Source organism: Chaetodon trifascialis, chromosome 20, assembly GCF_039877785.1.
Source record: "Chaetodon trifascialis isolate fChaTrf1 chromosome 20, fChaTrf1.hap1, whole genome shotgun sequence".
Classification (NCBI taxonomy): Eukaryota; Metazoa; Chordata; class Actinopteri; order Chaetodontiformes; family Chaetodontidae; genus Chaetodon; species Chaetodon trifascialis.
This window is the reverse complement of record NC_092075.1, coordinates 19,023,177-19,040,025: the sequence shown is the minus strand read 5'-3', so window position 1 is coordinate 19,040,025 and position 16,849 is coordinate 19,023,177. Positions and strand designations below refer to the sequence as shown.

The following is a 16,849-nucleotide window of genomic DNA, read 5'->3' as shown; positions in this document are numbered from 1 at the left end:
CAGATATAAAACCACATACGCTATTGCCGCTACACTGGAAGACTGTGAAGCCTGAACAGACATTGTAAATAAGGTAATATAGAATCGGGAAAAGTTTGTATTCTACCACATCTCAACGATAAAAGAGTTGTCGCAACACCTTACATTTTACGGCAGTGACGGTTCAGTTTGATTGGTCGTTTTCTGCCGTAAACGGTGTTGGTTACAGAACGCATGGGACAGACCAGGGATAACGTGTGTGTGGATCTGAAATGTAAGCAACACCTGAAATATCTTGTAATTGTTTGCGTACAGAAAATCCTCAACAGCGCGTGACATTATCGATGATATAATGATATAATGATGTTTGTTGACATCCTTTTTAAAATGCTATGAGCTAAGTAGCTGCTGAAACCCTACCAGAACCCTCTATCCTGTAAAATTGCTATAACACAATCTAAACAAGCTAATCCAGTTGAAGTAGGTAAATGTGCAGCATTAAAATGTCAATTACCAGTAATTGTGGCGAAGTATATGAAAAGTAAGTAATAAAGACAAATACTTCCTTCAGGGTGTAAACGTACTTTTTCCTGTGTCGCCAGCTAACAGACGGAGGTAGCCTATTTTCTTGTCTTTTCTTGTTTGTGGTGTGACTCTGCAATATTGCCTCATATTGCAAGAAATGGTATTATTTGCGTACATAGTACATAAACAATGAAGACCAGCTAACCAGGTGTAGTGGATTAAAAGAATACTATTTCCCTTTGCATTGTCTAAATGTCATAAAATGATACACGTTAGGACCACAGGTCAAGATTTCTGTTCCTGTGACTTCATATCTGAGTATAAGATAGACTGATAAACAATATTGGAGTTTCAGAAACTGACAGCGTTTAAAGTGTAGGACACTTAATGTTGAAATGTGTTATCATGTTTCTGAGGTAGACTTACTGCTCAGCCACTGAGCCATCAGTCACAAAGTAGGCCTAGAAATACGTTTGGGATATAAACATTTGTGGAGCTCAGATTTCTGATGTGTGTCTCTTTTTCTGTTATTGTCCTTTTCTCTGTCACTCTCTGGGACGCACATTAGGATGGAGCCTAAACCCAAAAAAGCCTTTTCTCCTAAAGGTGGAAAGAAGTTCACACAGAAAGGAAAAGGTGAGTTGTATTTAACATTAAACAGACACATGCACCATCACAGGTTTGTCATTGGCAGAGGTGGAGGAAGTACTCAGATCTTGTACATTTAAGTAAATTGCTTTCCACCACTGGTCATCAACACGTCTCGCTCTTTCCAGATTCCATCGGGACCAAACTTGGTGGAAAACCAGGCGGTAAGCCGGGAAGTAAAAAGCCCTCCAAACCGTACAACAACACAGAGAAGAAGAGCAGGCCGGGCAGAGGCGGAGATGGCGGCAAGAAACAACACAAATTTGCTTTCTCCAAAGGCGCCAAGGGGCCGCAGAAGAGGAAGCTGCCATTTCAAAAGAAAAAGGAAGAAGAGCAAGGTGAAGGTGAGAAAACATCTGTCTCATTAAAATGCATTTTTCAGTCTTTTGCTTCTTAAGGTACATGTATTTATCATTCTACCTCCCCAGGGTAGCAATAACTCTGTATCACATGGACTTATGCTGCTCTGCTCAAAGTGTGAACTCTGACTCATGTTCCTCCGTTGCCTGGATTCAGCCTCAGTCTTTTCTTGATGATTATCAGTGAACTGTCAATACATCGTAGTTGATTTGTGTGTGTTTGTGTTCGCGTACATGTGTGGTCAGGTCCAGCGGCTAAGAGGATGAAGAAAGGTGAATTTAAGCCAAAGTCAAAGGAGCTGACAAAGGAGGAGCTGAAGAAGAACAGGCAGCAGAGGAAGAAGGACCTGAAGAAGAACAGGCAGCTAGCGGAGAGGAAGGACATGTTCGAAATCATCTGCCAGGCGAAACAAGTGTGGGGAAACCTCAGGAGGTACACACACACACACACACATGCGTGCGCATGCACACAACAAAAAAAGAAGTTGAAGCTCTGTAGTTGAGCTGTAGATCATAGGCCGAGCCCCAAAGCCCCAGTGCTGACGAAGAGGGCTGTGGCAAAAACATGCATTGCACTGACCAATGAGATGTGTGCAAGCCCTCATTCCTGGTGGATGACTTTGTAAGATGAAGGCTGCGGGTGCTGCTGCCTGCTCAGCGACAGATGATAGTGATGTATGTGTGTAAACAGGAAGAACTGCGACAACGACTTGAAGAAGAAACTGATGAAGGAGCTTCAGGATCTGATCCACGGGAAGATCAAACAGGTGAGTCTCTCTGCCCGTTCTTCTGGTTTACTGCAAGAACAACAGAATCCCTTTTGTGGAAAAGAAGTGTCTTATTTTGGGGTTCTGTTCTGAGATCATGTGGAAGACTGTGGTGTCTGACTGCCCTCCTGTCTCCAGATGGCGTTTGCTCACGACTCAGTTCGAGTGCTGCAGTGTTTCATCCAGTTCGGCAGCCACGAGCAGAGACAGGAAGTGTTTGAGGAGCTCAAAGGTGAGTGGACAAGGTCGTGTCTGCGACTCCCGTGTTTACCACTTGCAGGTGTTCTCTTTATTGGAACAGTAACTGAGGGTTGATGGGCAGAGCAGCTAATTAACAGGAAGTAACTGTCAGTGCTTTGTTGTCTCTCACAGATGACATCATCGGTTTGTGTAAGTCACAGTATGGCAGACACGTGGTGAAAAAACTGCTGATGTACGGGTGAGTCAGCCACACGCATGCACACAGTAACTATCAGCCAGAGGAAGTAGAAAGGCTATCGCTTTTGAATATGGAGACAGTTGTGGCAGATCTCAGGTCAGGTCAGGGATCACACTGAAAATAAAACCAGATTTTAATCAAACTCTCAGAACTTGCTGATCATCAGTTCGGTCTAGTTATTTTATGTTGATGTTTCCCGGTAGTGTGTGTGTGGACGTGTGTGATTTGTGTGCGTGTGTTTCCTCCACAGTAACAAGGAGCTGATCGCGGCTCTGATGCAAACATTTAAAGGTCACGTGCGGCCGATGCTTCGCCACGCCGCCGCCTCGTCCATCATCGAGTACGCCTACAACGACAAAGCCGTGCTCGCACAGAGACTCATGCTCACTGAGGAGCTGTACGGGAACACCTTCACTGTCTGCAAGGTACACACACACACACACACACACACACACACACACACACACACACACCTGCACCTGCACACAATAGTGGCTGCTTCCAGACATGATTATACACAGTATTTGACCGTGTTGATGACATCACAGTGCCTCTGCATTACTTTTGGACTCTATGATGGTGTTGAATTAATTATGGTTCTGCATGTGTGATGTGTGTGAAATATCTGCTGACTGACTGACTGACTGACTGACTGACTGACTGACTGACTGACTGACTGTGAATATGTGCCTGTGTGTTCAGTCATCAGTGTGTAACACCATCGAGAAAGTTGTAGAGGGGAACCCGGACAAGCTGAACAGCATCATCGATGAGATGAAGCAGATTCTCACGCCAATGGCCCAGAAGTAAGATGAGGAAACAAACATAAAACACACTCACTCACACACACACACACACACACACACACACACACACACACGAGGTGAAAGGTATGATAGGTATAGCTATCAAGTATAATAGCACTGATCTGGAAGAGAAATCCTCACAGATGAGGCTTAGATGAATGTGATTCCTGATAATTTAGTAGAAAAATGAACATTTGCTGTAAGATCAGAACAAATTTAAAAGCTGGTGGCCCACATTGATGGTCAGAAGTCATTTAGTGGAGTTACATGAATTTCCTCTGTTGTCTGAGCTACAAAGTTACTGATTTCTTGGAGTTAAAGAAAATAAGCAGCTCAGAAATTAGATTTTTGATTTGCTTTTTATCTAATTTAATGTAATTTGAATTTCTCATGTTGTTGTTCTTGTGGTTGTTGTTGTGTTTCAGAGAACAAGTGATAAAACACTCTCTGGTCCACAAAGTCTTTCTGGACTTCTTCCTGTTCGCCCCCGACAAACAGAGAACGGTGAGGAGCTCTTTGACGTCTCACATAATGTTTCCTAATCAGTATGTAGCAGTGCACGTCTCCATTCATGCTCTTAGCAAAGGTACAGTGTGGTGTGACAGAAAACAAAATCCAAGAGGAGAAGATCTGAGGGAAGAAAGTAGAAACATCAGCAGAACTTTGAGCTATGACAAAGACAGCAAAAAAAAAAAAAGAAAAGACAGTCGATGTGTGTCCTCAGTCCTGACTGTATCTATGTGCCACTCACACGTTTCTTGTTGCTTTGTGTTCGTTCTGATGTGAGCAGGAGATGATCGAGTCCATCAGAGAGTCGGTCGTCTACATGGCTCACACACATGACGGAGCACGAGTGGCAATGCACTGTCTGTGGCACGGGTCGGCCAAGGTGCGTCCTCACGCACGCACACACACACACACACACACACACACACACACACACACACACACACACACACACACAGCAGTTGTGTGTGTTCAACACGTCGATATTTTTTTCATTAAACACATTTACAATGCAGCTATTCATGTGAAATCAAGATCAGATGTTGGTATGAACTCAATAAAACTACACAGATAAAGAAATCCTAAAATTACAATCCATAAAAAAAGTTATGTGCAGTCAATCACAAAACTCTCGAAAAACATGTATTCACATATGCAGCAGTTCTCCCTAAGAGCTGTAAACAGACTTTACTTCACTCTGAGTTCCACACAGTGTGGCAGTGATCAGACATTACACACGTCAGATTCACGTCTGTGTATTACATGACATGACAAGTCTTTGAATGACAAGACATACAGTGTTGAGGCAAAATGCATATGTGGTGCTCAGCGTCTGTTTATTTCATGTTTCAGGACAGAAAAGTCATAATCAAAACTATGAAGACGTACATGGTGAAGTTTGCCACGGTGAGTTCTCAGTGCTGCTCCATTCATTCATTCATTCAAGCTGTCAGTACTTTATTAGCTGTTGAAATATCTAAAGTCGATCATCAGTGCACACTTCATTAGTGAACCTGAGTCCTGCTTTTCAGACCTTTGAGTCTCCTCTGAACTCCTGTCAATCACGTGTGACTCACTGATGTTTGTCCACAGGGAGAGTTTGGTCACCTGGTGCTGCTGGCCATGTTCGACTGCGTGGACGACACCAAGCTGGTCAAACAGGCCGTCCTCTCAGTGAGTCTGATGTCCTGTAGTTTGAACATGTTCAGTGAGACTCATTCCTAAAAAAGAGTGAAAAACAGATGTTGTCAGTCAGATGTGTTGGAGTTACTGTGTAAAACTCTCGTCTCCTGTTTCTCCACCTGTTCAGGAGATCTTGTCGTCTCTGGATGAAGTCATCAGTAATAAATACGGAAAGAAGGTTCTGTTGTACCTGCTGAGCCCCAGAGACCCTGCTCACCTGCTGCCAGAGATCATCAAGGTGCTGGAGCAAGGAGACGGAAACGCACACAGGTAACAGCTGTGTTACAGTTTAGTCACAGAGGAAGTGACGAACTGGTGAGAAAGCAGCCAGAATGAACCACAGTGACATCACGTCTGTCTTCCTCTCACCAGTAAAAAGGACACGGGGATTCGGAGGAAGGAGCTGCTGGAAGTCATCTCCCCACCGCTGCTGGAGCATCTCCGCGCCAACGCTGACACCATGGTGATGGACAAGGCGACCAGCGTCACCATCAGTGACATCCTGGCGTCAGCCTGCGGGGACTTGCGGCCCGCCATGACGGCCGTGGCTCAGCTGGCCAATCAGGAGTTAGTACCAGGAGGGACCAGCGGACAGGTAGGTTTTAATACTAATTAGCAAATGACAGCATGCTATCAGGCTAAGCTAACATGGAGAACATTACCTGCTTAAGTGTTTGTTAGCATTGTCGTTGTGAACATGTTAGCTTAAAGCACCTCGAGTGTGTGGAGTTATTTATCAAATTTAACCATTTGCCGGTAGATTTGCTTTTATTCACGTCACTGTGAAAATGAATTCATTGCAGTTTGTTTCTTAGTTGAAATATCTTTTTTAAAATTGTATTCTTGCTGCAGCTTCACATGGCCGAGCATCCGGCAGGACACCTGGTGCTGAAATGGCTCATAGAGCAGGACCTGACGCTGGCAGAGGCTGGCAAGGAAGGTGAGCGGACACACACCAACAGGACTGTGTGTAGCTGGGCTCTAAACTGCTGGCTGATGTCGCGGTCAGTCAGTCTGTGCGTTAAAGGACCGTCAGGACAGCTTCAGATCTCTGCATCTCTTCATGGCTTTGTGCAGAATGCCAGTGAGCCCAGCTGGTGCCTCTCATTGTCATTTCAGTTGAGTCAGAGCTCAGCATCTGTGTCCTGAAAAATAAAATCATGGGGCTCTATTTTTGACTTCGCCGCCGCGCCGCCGGCGCAGTGGTATTTTCGAGCGGCGCAGGCAGGCGCACGGCGCATTTGGTATTTTGGTAGACCGAGGCGTACAGAGGTGCGCCAGGATGGGCGTTGCGGCGCAGTAGGGGGGAGGTGTCGGCATAATGAGCCGGCGCATTGGAATTTTCGACCATTTTGGTCTGCGCCGGCGGCATAAAAGTGCGCTGAAAGCTCGCCACCTCAGACCTGGTCAACTCTGTGCGCCGGCGGCGCAAGTGGATTTTCGTAAGCCGGCGGAGTTGTGCGCTCACGTCACCGATACCTCACAGGCAGGTTTCCACAGTGTCTGGCATTTCACTGCGATCAATTATTAGCAACAGCCACAATTCAATGCAACTATCTGAATCAGCAAATACAGTCAGACCTAAATTTGTATATATTGATCAGTATCTCATCTGACCACATCGAAAGCGCGTTCGGCACGCGTAATGGTCACTCTCCCTGACTGAATGTACACAGGTGAAACAGGGATGTCTGGTGATCTGTGACTCAAATTGCCTGGTGACAAACGTGTATGCCACTTTCCCCGGGTCGGCACATGACTCGTTCATCCGGCGAATTCTAGCATCCCTACAGTCTTTCAGGGGGACACCCCTCTGCATGGGTGGCTGCTAGGTGATAACGGCTATCCACTGAAAACGATGATGACGCCATATATCACACTGTCAACAAGACGGCAGCGTGGTTTTAACGGTGTTTTCAGCAGTGCTCGGTCAGTCATCGAACGCACACTGCGATCAATATTTAGCAACAGCCACAATTCAATGCAACTGTCTGTCAGCACATACAGTCAGACCTAAATTTATATATTTTGATCAGTATCTCATCTGACGACATTGAAAGCGTGTTCGGCACGCGTAATGGTTACTCAACCTGACTGAATGTACACAGGTGACACAGGAATGAGAACTAATCGGTTAACGTCGCTGTGCCAACCAGAAACAGCCGTGACATCCTACAGAGCATATATACTGCATCTATCTCAGAGCACTGAGAGACAGAGAGAGACAGACACATGAAAAAACGTAAGTGATGATCGTTGTCCGCTATTACCCACGTCATTTCATTCCAAATACAAATGTTATCATTGTAATGCTTAACGTTATCTACAAAGATGGAGTACATCATTGCTTTGAGGATGATGATGATGATGATGATGAGGAGGATTTACCATCTAAGGACCTCATATTTAGACATCAGAATCAGAATCAGAAATCCTTTATTTATTCCCGAAGGGAAATTGTTTTTGTTGCAGTGCTCCTTAAAAGAATAGAATTAGAAAAAATTAGAAAAGAAAGAAAATAGAGAGAACTATATATATAAAAAGCAAATATAAAAACAAAAAATATATATATAAACAAAATATACCACAAAATATAGAACATCATATAAAACAATATATATATATATACTGAGAAAAAATAAACAGTATATACAGACGGGTGTGCAAAGTAATACAAACGGATGTCAGGAGACATGAGTGACGTCAGTCTCCTGGAAACTTGCCATGCGCCTCGCCAGTGGCGTTCTTAAAGGTGAGGCAAGGAGCTGCTGTGATTGGTGAAGATTTGACTCGGCTGTGCCAAACCCACTCCACGCCTTCTCCCCTCCCTCTTTCCGAGTTGCGCCGCTGGGTGGGACTGAAATGAGAAGGAGGAGGAGATGCGCCGGCGGCGCAGCTCACGAAAATACCAAAGTCTGCGCCGCCACACCCCATCAGCGCAGCGGACCTGACTTTGCGCCGCGCCTGCGCCGTGCTGGTGGCGGAGTCGAAAATAGAGCCCTTGATGTTCTTTGAGTAAAAAAAAAAAAGGCCACAAGAGGGCACCAACTGCACCACAAACTGTTGATCATGGCTCAACTTCCCACCAAATGACATTGAAGTCAGTGACGTCTTTACGATGACAAAATCATAACTTAACCTCTCTGTCTGTACCTCTCTCTCTCTCTCTCTCTCTCTCTCTCTCTCTCTCTCTCTCTCTCTCTCTCTCTCCTTCTCTGTTGATGTCTGCCTCGCTCGCCCACTCAGAGCGCTTTGGCAGGATACTGGTGGACACAGTGGGAGCAGACAAACTGAAGAGCTGGGTCAAAGTCAACAGAGGAGCCATGGTGCTCTGCAGGTCAGTGTTTCTGATTTCACACGAATCACAAAAACACATTTTCTGTTGGTGTATGCCAACACGGAGAGAAGCCCAGCGTGTGGGTGAACTGACCCTCTAACAGCCCAATCAACCTTTAAAGCCGTGACTTTTTCAGTAGTTGAAGCATGCAGGAAACAAACCTTGGGATGCGCGCTCACTGCCTGTGTTTTTGTGTGCAGCCTCCTGAACAGCTGCGACAAGTCTGTGGCCGCCGAGGTGAAGGCGGCGCTGGAGTCCATCAAATCAGAGCTCAGCAGCATCAGCAACAACAAAGGAGCTGAAATCCTGCTGGAGAATCTGAACAAGTAGAGACTTTCTAATTTCTATCAAACTGGGGATGTTGAACGCATCACTTCCTGTGCAGCACGCCTCTCTTCAGGTTTTCAGGAAGTGAACCTGGAACGCTGCGGTGTCAGTTCAGTCCCTGATGGAAAAATGGACACGAGTGTGTGAACGTGTTGAGTCATTTGACACTTTTACATCAAGAGAACACAAAATGTAAATCCTCAAATAATTCTGCACTAATTCCATCAGTACAATGACGCAGTCTCATCGTACTTGGCTGCAAAGATCTTTGTCTCTAAAGTGAAACCTGCAGGAAGTGTTGAGTTTTCTTGAGCAGCGCTAACACTGACTGCAAACTGAGCAGCCAGCTGGTGAATATGACTCTGTTGTACTGCAGGGTTTAGTGCAGTGGAAGCGGAAGAAGGAGCTTGACATTGTCCTCTTGCCCTCATCACAGAAAACTCCGACGCCCCAGTGCGATCTCTATCCATGCAGATAGTTTTGGTTTTATTTGTCTGAGATATCCGTCTTTTAGGTTTTCTCCTGAGGTGAATTTTATTTTGGTGCTCACAGTACTGAAAAATCAGATTTTTTTTAAAGGCAGTTTCTGTTTTTACAGGAACAGTGTCCCTCAGTACAAAACAGAAACAGACAGCTCCAAACCATCTGCATGGCTACACCTCGTTTCAGTGAACTGGTCCTTTAATGGGCTGCTGCACAAACAGCAGCACAGTCCTTACTGTCCACGAGTCCGAAACGTTTGTGCCATCCTGTTTCACATTGTTTTGTAAGATTTGTACCTTGTGAGTGAGAATTGTGTCCGCTAAAAAGACCATTTGTTTGCAAAATAAAGATTACTATGATTACTTAATGGTATCTCATCCTTTGTAAGCAGATGGTGAATAAATCAAAGCCTTGAATATGACGATGAGCGGCTTTATGTAGCTGTCGCAACAGCTGACAACAGTGAGAAGAGTAAATGTTATCTCTGTTTTCTGCTACTTCATCAGAATTGTGCTTTTTATTCTGCTACATTGGATTTTTGTTACTGGTTTCTTTGCAGATTTACTTTGAGAAGCAATAAAAAGCAGATCAACAATATAGAAATGAGATCATCTTTACCAGCAGGAACACTTTTATGCCTCAATAATTGTAATGCAATAATCCACACTGTTCTGGAAGGGGCTATTCTGCATAATGAGTACTTTTACTGTTGGTACTTTATATTTTAATTCTAATTCTTTTGCGCTTAATTACAAATTTAAATGCAAAACTTTCACTTGTAACAAAGTATTTCTACACTGTGCTATTGCTACTTTTTTACTTAAGTACAAGATACTTAAGTACTTCTTCCACCTCTGATCAGTTCAGTTTATACACACACACACACACTCAAAGAGCCATAGGTTTATTAGTAGAGAGGGATGCATGGGGCAGATAAACATGTCTCATATCCATCGTCCAGATGTCGGGTCTTCAACTTATGATTTATTGCAGTCCTGTTGTCGTCCGCTCCTGAATCCTGGATTACTTGTGAGCTTTAGAGACTAATGGAGGATAAGTGTGGATGTAGGAAGAGTAGAGGTCGGTGATGACTGTGGTCCAGATAGCTTTAGCAGAGATATATGTGGACTGAAAACAGCATAAGGATGAGTGTGCAGCATTTTGGCGAGTAAATTTAAAAAATGGACAAACATTTGTTTGTTTTTCAGTCTACTCCACACCTGATTCAGAGGGTATTTCACCTTTGTCCCAGTGCGTGCTGGGAAAGGCTTTACAGAAATAAACATGTAAAGAGGCCGGATGGATGGATGAAATGCATAATTAAATGTCCCTTCAGGGCTAGCCCGTTCCTGACCCTGGACTGGAAAAGTGTGTGTTGACATTGGAGATTCCTCTGCAGGTGATTGGCGACTCTTGCGCTCTCTTCCTGTCACAGGCTCTGAATGGCATAACATCCTGTGAAATCTCACTGTAGACCTGGAAATCTACAGCCTGGCTCAGTGCAGCCGCGACGCCCTCGGCTGCATGACGTCCTCGCAGCACTCGGCCAACCTCTTCGCTGCCCTTTTGGCAAAGTGCACCTTCCCTCTGGCCTTGGCGACGGCGGTGTACTCGTGGGACTTGAGCTTGGTGTAATAGTCTGAGAACTTGTTGTAGAGAACGGAGATGGGCATGCCGTTGAGGATGATGCCAAAGGAGATGCAGGCAAAGGCGAGGATACGGCCCAGGTTGGTCTCAGGGTACATGTCGCCGTAGCCCACAGTGGAAATACTCACCTGGAGGATGACAGAGAAAAGCAGAATATACCAAATCTACAGACTGATCTCAGGACCCCATCGTTTCTGTCTGTCATATCTTCTAACTGAGCTTATGTGGATCTTAATCACAATTAGCCACATGCTGTGATCTCAACATTAACAGTAAAGTGACCTCTTCTGCTCTTTCCATTCTTGGGTATTTTTATGTGTAAAAATCCTACATTCTCAAGGAAGATCTTGGCATGATTTGACCCTAATCTGCCTCTCAGTGGATTCACTTTTTAATCCTGCAGGAAAACACAAAGTATGTAGGTTAATATGTGGCCGATGCTGCTCACCTCGCAGCACGCTGGCTGCTGTTTTTTTTGGAGAAGCTCACTGGCTGAGGGCAACACACCTTTCTGCGGCCAAGTTTTTAGCTGCTTTCATCGTAACTCCAATTTTTTCCTTTGTCTAAACACTGCCAGAGAGTGACGGGTGCAGTGGCATCAGAGGATTTTAACATGTGGGTCACAGAGAACAGGCAGACAGCAGGACGACTGATGTTAGTTTGTACATGTTTGTCCACTCACAGCAGCCCACCACCATGCGTGTGGCATGGAGGTGAAGTTGGTGTTGTAAACGTCGTGCTCCACAGTGTACACCATGGCCGAAAACATGAAGATGCCCATACCGATGAAGAGCAGCAAACAGCCCACCTGCACACACAAACACATCCTAGTTTGGATTTTCTCTTCTTTACTTTATGTTCAACATCAATCTGTCCACAAAGGTCATGCTAAAACTCTTCCTCCTTATATATTCCTAGAATTGGTCATACCTGCTGGTAGCACTGCCTCAGTGTGAAGCCAAAGGCTCTGAGGCCCGTCGAGTGACGAGCCAGCTTCAAGATCCTGAAGATCCTCATCAGACGCATGATCCTCAGAACCTGTCCCATCTGCCCACGAGATCAAACACAGAAGACCCAACAAATATGGGTGAGACAAATGAATCTAATCATCTCGTCATCGCGCCTCCTATTCGTCCCCCTTTACCTTTCCCACGCGTGCCACGGCCTCGATGTCCCCTGAGTGCAGGTGGATGTCCTTGTCCTCGAAGTGCTCCAGGCCCATCTGCAAGTAGTGCGGCAGGATGGCGACCAGGTCGACGGTGTTCAGCACGCTGCGTCCAAAACACTTGAGGTCAGGGGTGGACACCAGGCGCAGCAGGTACTCCAGGGTGAAGAAGGTGATGCAGAACGTCTCCACGTACTCGCCGTAGAATCTGCCGCTGGGCTGGCCCGACGCCGTCTGGAGGAGGAAATAATGGAGGTTTTGACTGTGTGCCTGATGGGCTAGTTCTCCATATTCATCTGGATGGTAAGAGGTTAGGAGAAATCTTGTTTTACTGAGATCTCTGTCGTCTGTTTCTTTTCTAATGACTGCAGCACCCTTTTTGCCTGTTCCTGACTATTTATAACCAGCTTTGTAAACAGTGCTTCCACTGACAGAGACTTGCTGCTGCTGTTCTGTGTCAGTTTTGCTTTTTGCTGTGTGGTGAAGCAGGGACTGTTTTTGGAACATCCAGATTTAACTGGGACACCTCAGCAAGATCATATGTGTGAGCAACATTGTCATCTCTGTGTAGAATAAGACAGGCAGTGAAAACGAGTGTGTAGCCACTGTTTGGTCTTTTTGACAGTGACACACACCAGCAGGGAGGAGATTTCTGTCCAGTCCCTGCAAGCAACAAGCTGAGCTACAGTGGCATGCTGAGGTCTGGGCACCCCTGGGCAAAACTCTGTTATTGTGAATAGTTAACTGAAAAGAAACTGGATCTCCAAAAGGCATAAAGTTAAAGATGAACATTTTTTACCATCTTTAAAACTGCTGAGGATGAAAAGAGGATAGTTTCAACAACTGGATAATGATCCTCAATACACCTCGAAATCCACAATGGACGACCTCGAGAGGACCAAGCTGAAGGTTTTGCCATGGCCCTCACAGTCCTCCAACCTGAACATCATTGAAAATCTGTGGATAGACCTCAAAAGAGCAGTGCATGCAAGACGAGCCAAGAATCTCACAGAACTAGAAGACTTTGAAGCCTTTTGAAAGGAAGAATAGGCAAAATAAACCCAAACAAGCACTGAAAGACTCCAAAAAGCCTTTACAAGCTGTGACAGTTGTCAAAGGAGTTTCTAAGGACTGACAACTTAATTTAATTTAATTTAATTTAATTTAATTTAATTTAATTTAATTTAATTTAATTTAATTTAATTTAATTTAATTTAATTTAATTTAATTTAATATACCTTTATTTTTCCTGCAAAGGGAAATTCCAATTTACAGCAGCACCGGTAAAAGATAGAAAAAAACCCTGCACCATGCAGAGTGCCCAAACTGCCTCAGACCTTTTCAGTTGTTTTGTTATTTTGAAACTGTAAAAGATGGAAATGAAAAAGTAATCTTGCTTAAAATATTAAAGAAATGTGTCATCTTTAACTCCATGACTGGAAATCAGGTCATCTTTGACTCACTTGACCAAACGTTTGCATGCCGCTGTACATCCTGCTCAGAACACAACATTTACCCTCTTACCCCTCTCTCTCACACTCACACACACAGTAAAACACACACCTTGTACTGCATCTCCTCCACAGTGTTGAGCGTCATGGCGACTAGTGAGACCAGCACAAACATGGAGGAGGCGACCCCCATCAGCTTGGCAGTGACAGAGGAGAACGGCTTCTCCATCAGGTTCCAGATTGTCCTTCGGGTCGGCCCGAAAGCCATGCCGTGAAATAACTCCTCGTTCTCCTCCATCTCCACCTGGAGGCCAAATGTAGAGGGTTTTTTTTTTTCTAGAAACTTTAACAAACAATAAAACACTTTGCTTCAAAATGTATCAAGTATCAAGAAAACACAACAGGGAAAAAACTGGCACAATGAACATGAGAGTGGGACCTCTGTGATGGAAACATCTGTGTAAATCTGTGCCAAGAAAAAGCTTATTCTCCTCTCTCCATCTGTCAAGGCAGCGGAGTGGAGCGCTGATTTACAATGTAGGTCAGACAGACTCCGAGTCAGCCACAAGATTACTGACAAAGTGTCACAGGTAAAAATAACAAAGTGCTGAATGAGCGGCGCCAGTAGGTGACGACTTCTTGACATTTTCATTTGCGTCACTTTCAAACATATGGAGCCTGGAGGGGGTAAAAAGTTAGGAGATACTAATCCATTACACAGTTCTTAGGGACTCTTTAGTTCCAATGCAAGCTGCCTGCAGCGTGCCCTGCCTCTTCATCATAACTAGGACACTGTTTTTGCAAAGAGGAACTGCTGCTGACTTTAAAATGTCATTTATAAATGTCATTTTTCAGCGAGCGCCACAAATGAATTTCCCTTCACCTCCATCATGGTGCTCTGAGCTAATTGCTAACATCAGCATGCTAACGAGGTCACAATGACATGGTAACACTGATGTTTTGCAGGTATGTCTACTATGTGCAACGTCTTAGTGTGTTAATAGCTAACTCGCACTAAACACAGTAGGGGACACAGGCAGCCTACAGCTGAGGCTGATGGGAATTCATTTTGCAGGAAACAAAAGTGCCCGACATGTCAAAATTTTGACATGCTGGTGGTGTTAGATGAAAAGTAAGGGGGGGTCTCCATGATTTCTATTCATCTTCTCCGCATGTCCTATGGTTTAGTTCATGTATCACGATCAGTGTCACAGAGTTAATGTTATGAACTGTTGACTGTAACAAACACTGAAGAAGATGAAGACTCTGCCTCTGACACAGCTTGATAATGTCAAACTTTAGTCCCTCACACAAAGGCTGGGGAATCTGTCCTTCACCTGGACACCTCTGGAGGTTCTGAAGACAAACCTGGACACGTTGTTAGTGACTTAGAGATGTGGACCCAGGCTATGTTCAGCGAGTCTTCAGAGCTGTGGGTTCTCTCACTTGCATCACTTTCTAATATGAAATGCACACAGCGCTCTACCTCTGCTATCAGCTGCCTCTGTATTTTCAGCTGCTCGTTCAGCTCGTCCTGCCTCTCTTCAAAGGAGATGCGGCAGCAGCGTTGACTGTTCTTGATTCTGACGCCCCAGTAGTTGATCTCCTCCAGGAAGTTGCGGGGACACAGTTCGTCTTTGATGCACAACACTCCAGTTCTGATGGGGGGGGGGGGGGGGCAGAGAGGGAACAGGCTTCAGAATGTATCTCAATGCATGCATTTTCTCCTATTTGTATTATATGTGTGTACACAGTATGTATTTCACCTGTAGAAGTTGAAGATGTTGTGGAAGATTTTAGGGTCACGGTCAAAGAAGAACTCGTTGCTCTGGACGATGTAGTCGTCACACAGGTCCAGCTTCCTGCTGTGGTCTCTGTATGTGGCCAACCGGCCGATCCTGGTCTTTGGATACCTGGCAGCTAACCTGTAGGGCAAGTGGTACATCTGCAGGAGAGGAGAACAGAAGAGGAGACAGTGAGCTCATAGAGCTCATAGAGCTGAAAAAGAAGAGCGGAAAGATAATTCAAATGAAGCTGGGAGCACACCACAAGGCTTTTAAAACGCAGATCGAGGGTGACAACATGCAAGTTTAATAAGTGACCTGTAGATTACAGCTGTTACATTTGAGAGGCTAGAACCAGAAATAGGTCATATATTAGCTTGACAGATTCCAAAGGAAAGCTAGAGAGAGAAGAACCTGCAGACGTAACATGCATTGCCGGCAGGTGGCGCAAGAAATACAATCACTGCAGGTGTTTCTTTCCTTGCCTGTAGGGGGCGACATCCACAGACCTAAACTGCAGCTGCTGTTAATTTTCTTTGCTGGTTGGCAGGCGTAGGACTGTCATGACTGAACAACATCCAATGCTAAAAAGGCGATATCAGCCTGGTTTTCAGTGTTTCTGTAGCAGATGAGTAAAGTTACCGTTCCTCCAACGTTGATGTTGAGGGTGAGGTGTTTGGTTGGAGAGAGCAGCAGGTGGGAGGGAGACACCGGGAATCTATCCTCCTGCTCATCCTCATACTCAGCATAGATATCATAGATGTCCCTGGCCAGATCCTTGACAAACAAACAAACAAACAAACAAACAACAATGTTGAGTATTTAGCATTTAAAGTTTGTATTCAAGATGAATAAGACAATATAAAGACATGATCAAACTAAGCTGAAGTAGGAAAAACTAAAGACAAAGATGAAATAGTTGGTATGAAGTGGAAAAATCATGAGGAATATAATAATTAAAGAAGAGAGAAAACGAGAGAAAAAAGAAAAAAATGAACAAAGAGACTCCTAAAAGGGCAAATTCCTGCAAAGGAACTCAGAGAACAGCTAGAACAAACAAAAAAAACACCTGTAACATGAATGAAGAGGGTCTGACCTGCATGGAGCTCCATGGCTTAACACAGCTGCTGGGGAAGTCCAGATAGTCAGCGGGTTCTTTGACGGCTTGAGTCCGGCTGAAGCTGTGGAACAAACTCCTGCTGCGGGCTCTGAGGTGGGTCAACATGGTCACTGCTCAGAGTGTGTGTGTTCACAAACTTCAAATCAATTAACCAGCATGGAGAGACATCCTGACAACTCTAACACCATCTACCCCTCAAACACACACACACAATAGTATAAATCACATGTGCAAGGACGGGAATAATTTTCACACAAATTCAGACAAATCAGGTCAACATACATTCAGCCTACCCACACACACACACACACACACACACACAC

General features: G+C 44.8%; 3 protein-coding genes across 4 annotated transcripts in view; 1 reads left to right on the top strand and 2 right to left on the bottom strand.

Annotated features, from left to right (window-relative positions):
* Window positions 1-16,849, bottom strand: part of vldlr (very low density lipoprotein receptor) — a 117,171-nt gene that overhangs the window by 40,735 nt on the left and 59,587 nt on the right. The window lies entirely within an intron of this gene.
* pum3 (pumilio RNA-binding family member 3) lies at window positions 191-9,949 on the top strand. Its single transcript, XM_070988748.1, has 18 exons — window positions 191-253; window positions 1,073-1,140; window positions 1,281-1,496; window positions 1,758-1,944; window positions 2,203-2,278; window positions 2,417-2,510; window positions 2,651-2,717; window positions 2,968-3,142; window positions 3,420-3,523; window positions 3,949-4,027; window positions 4,314-4,412; window positions 4,883-4,936; window positions 5,123-5,203; window positions 5,340-5,482; window positions 5,585-5,807; window positions 6,065-6,152; window positions 8,459-8,549; window positions 8,750-9,949. Coding segments are annotated over exons 1-18 (1,977 nt in total). The 5' UTR covers window positions 191-251; the 3' UTR covers window positions 8,880-9,949.
* On the bottom strand, window positions 10,254-16,692 carry kcnv2a (potassium channel, subfamily V, member 2a). 2 transcript variants are annotated; one of them, XM_070989047.1, is made up of 10 exons: window positions 16,679-16,692; window positions 16,503-16,614; window positions 16,049-16,183; window positions 15,389-15,567; window positions 15,109-15,280; window positions 13,735-13,926; window positions 12,151-12,405; window positions 11,937-12,053; window positions 11,689-11,814; window positions 10,254-11,134 (listed from the first exon to the last, which is right to left on the bottom strand). In XM_070989047.1, exons 2-10 carry the CDS (start codon window positions 16,506-16,508, stop codon window positions 10,856-10,858), a joined length of 1,461 nt encoding a protein of 486 aa, XP_070845148.1. In that variant the 5' UTR covers window positions 16,509-16,614; window positions 16,679-16,692; the 3' UTR covers window positions 10,254-10,855. The 2 variants fall into 2 exon arrangements, with proteins under 2 accessions (XP_070845148.1, XP_070845147.1); XM_070989046.1 differs by having other exon boundaries at window positions 16,503-16,686.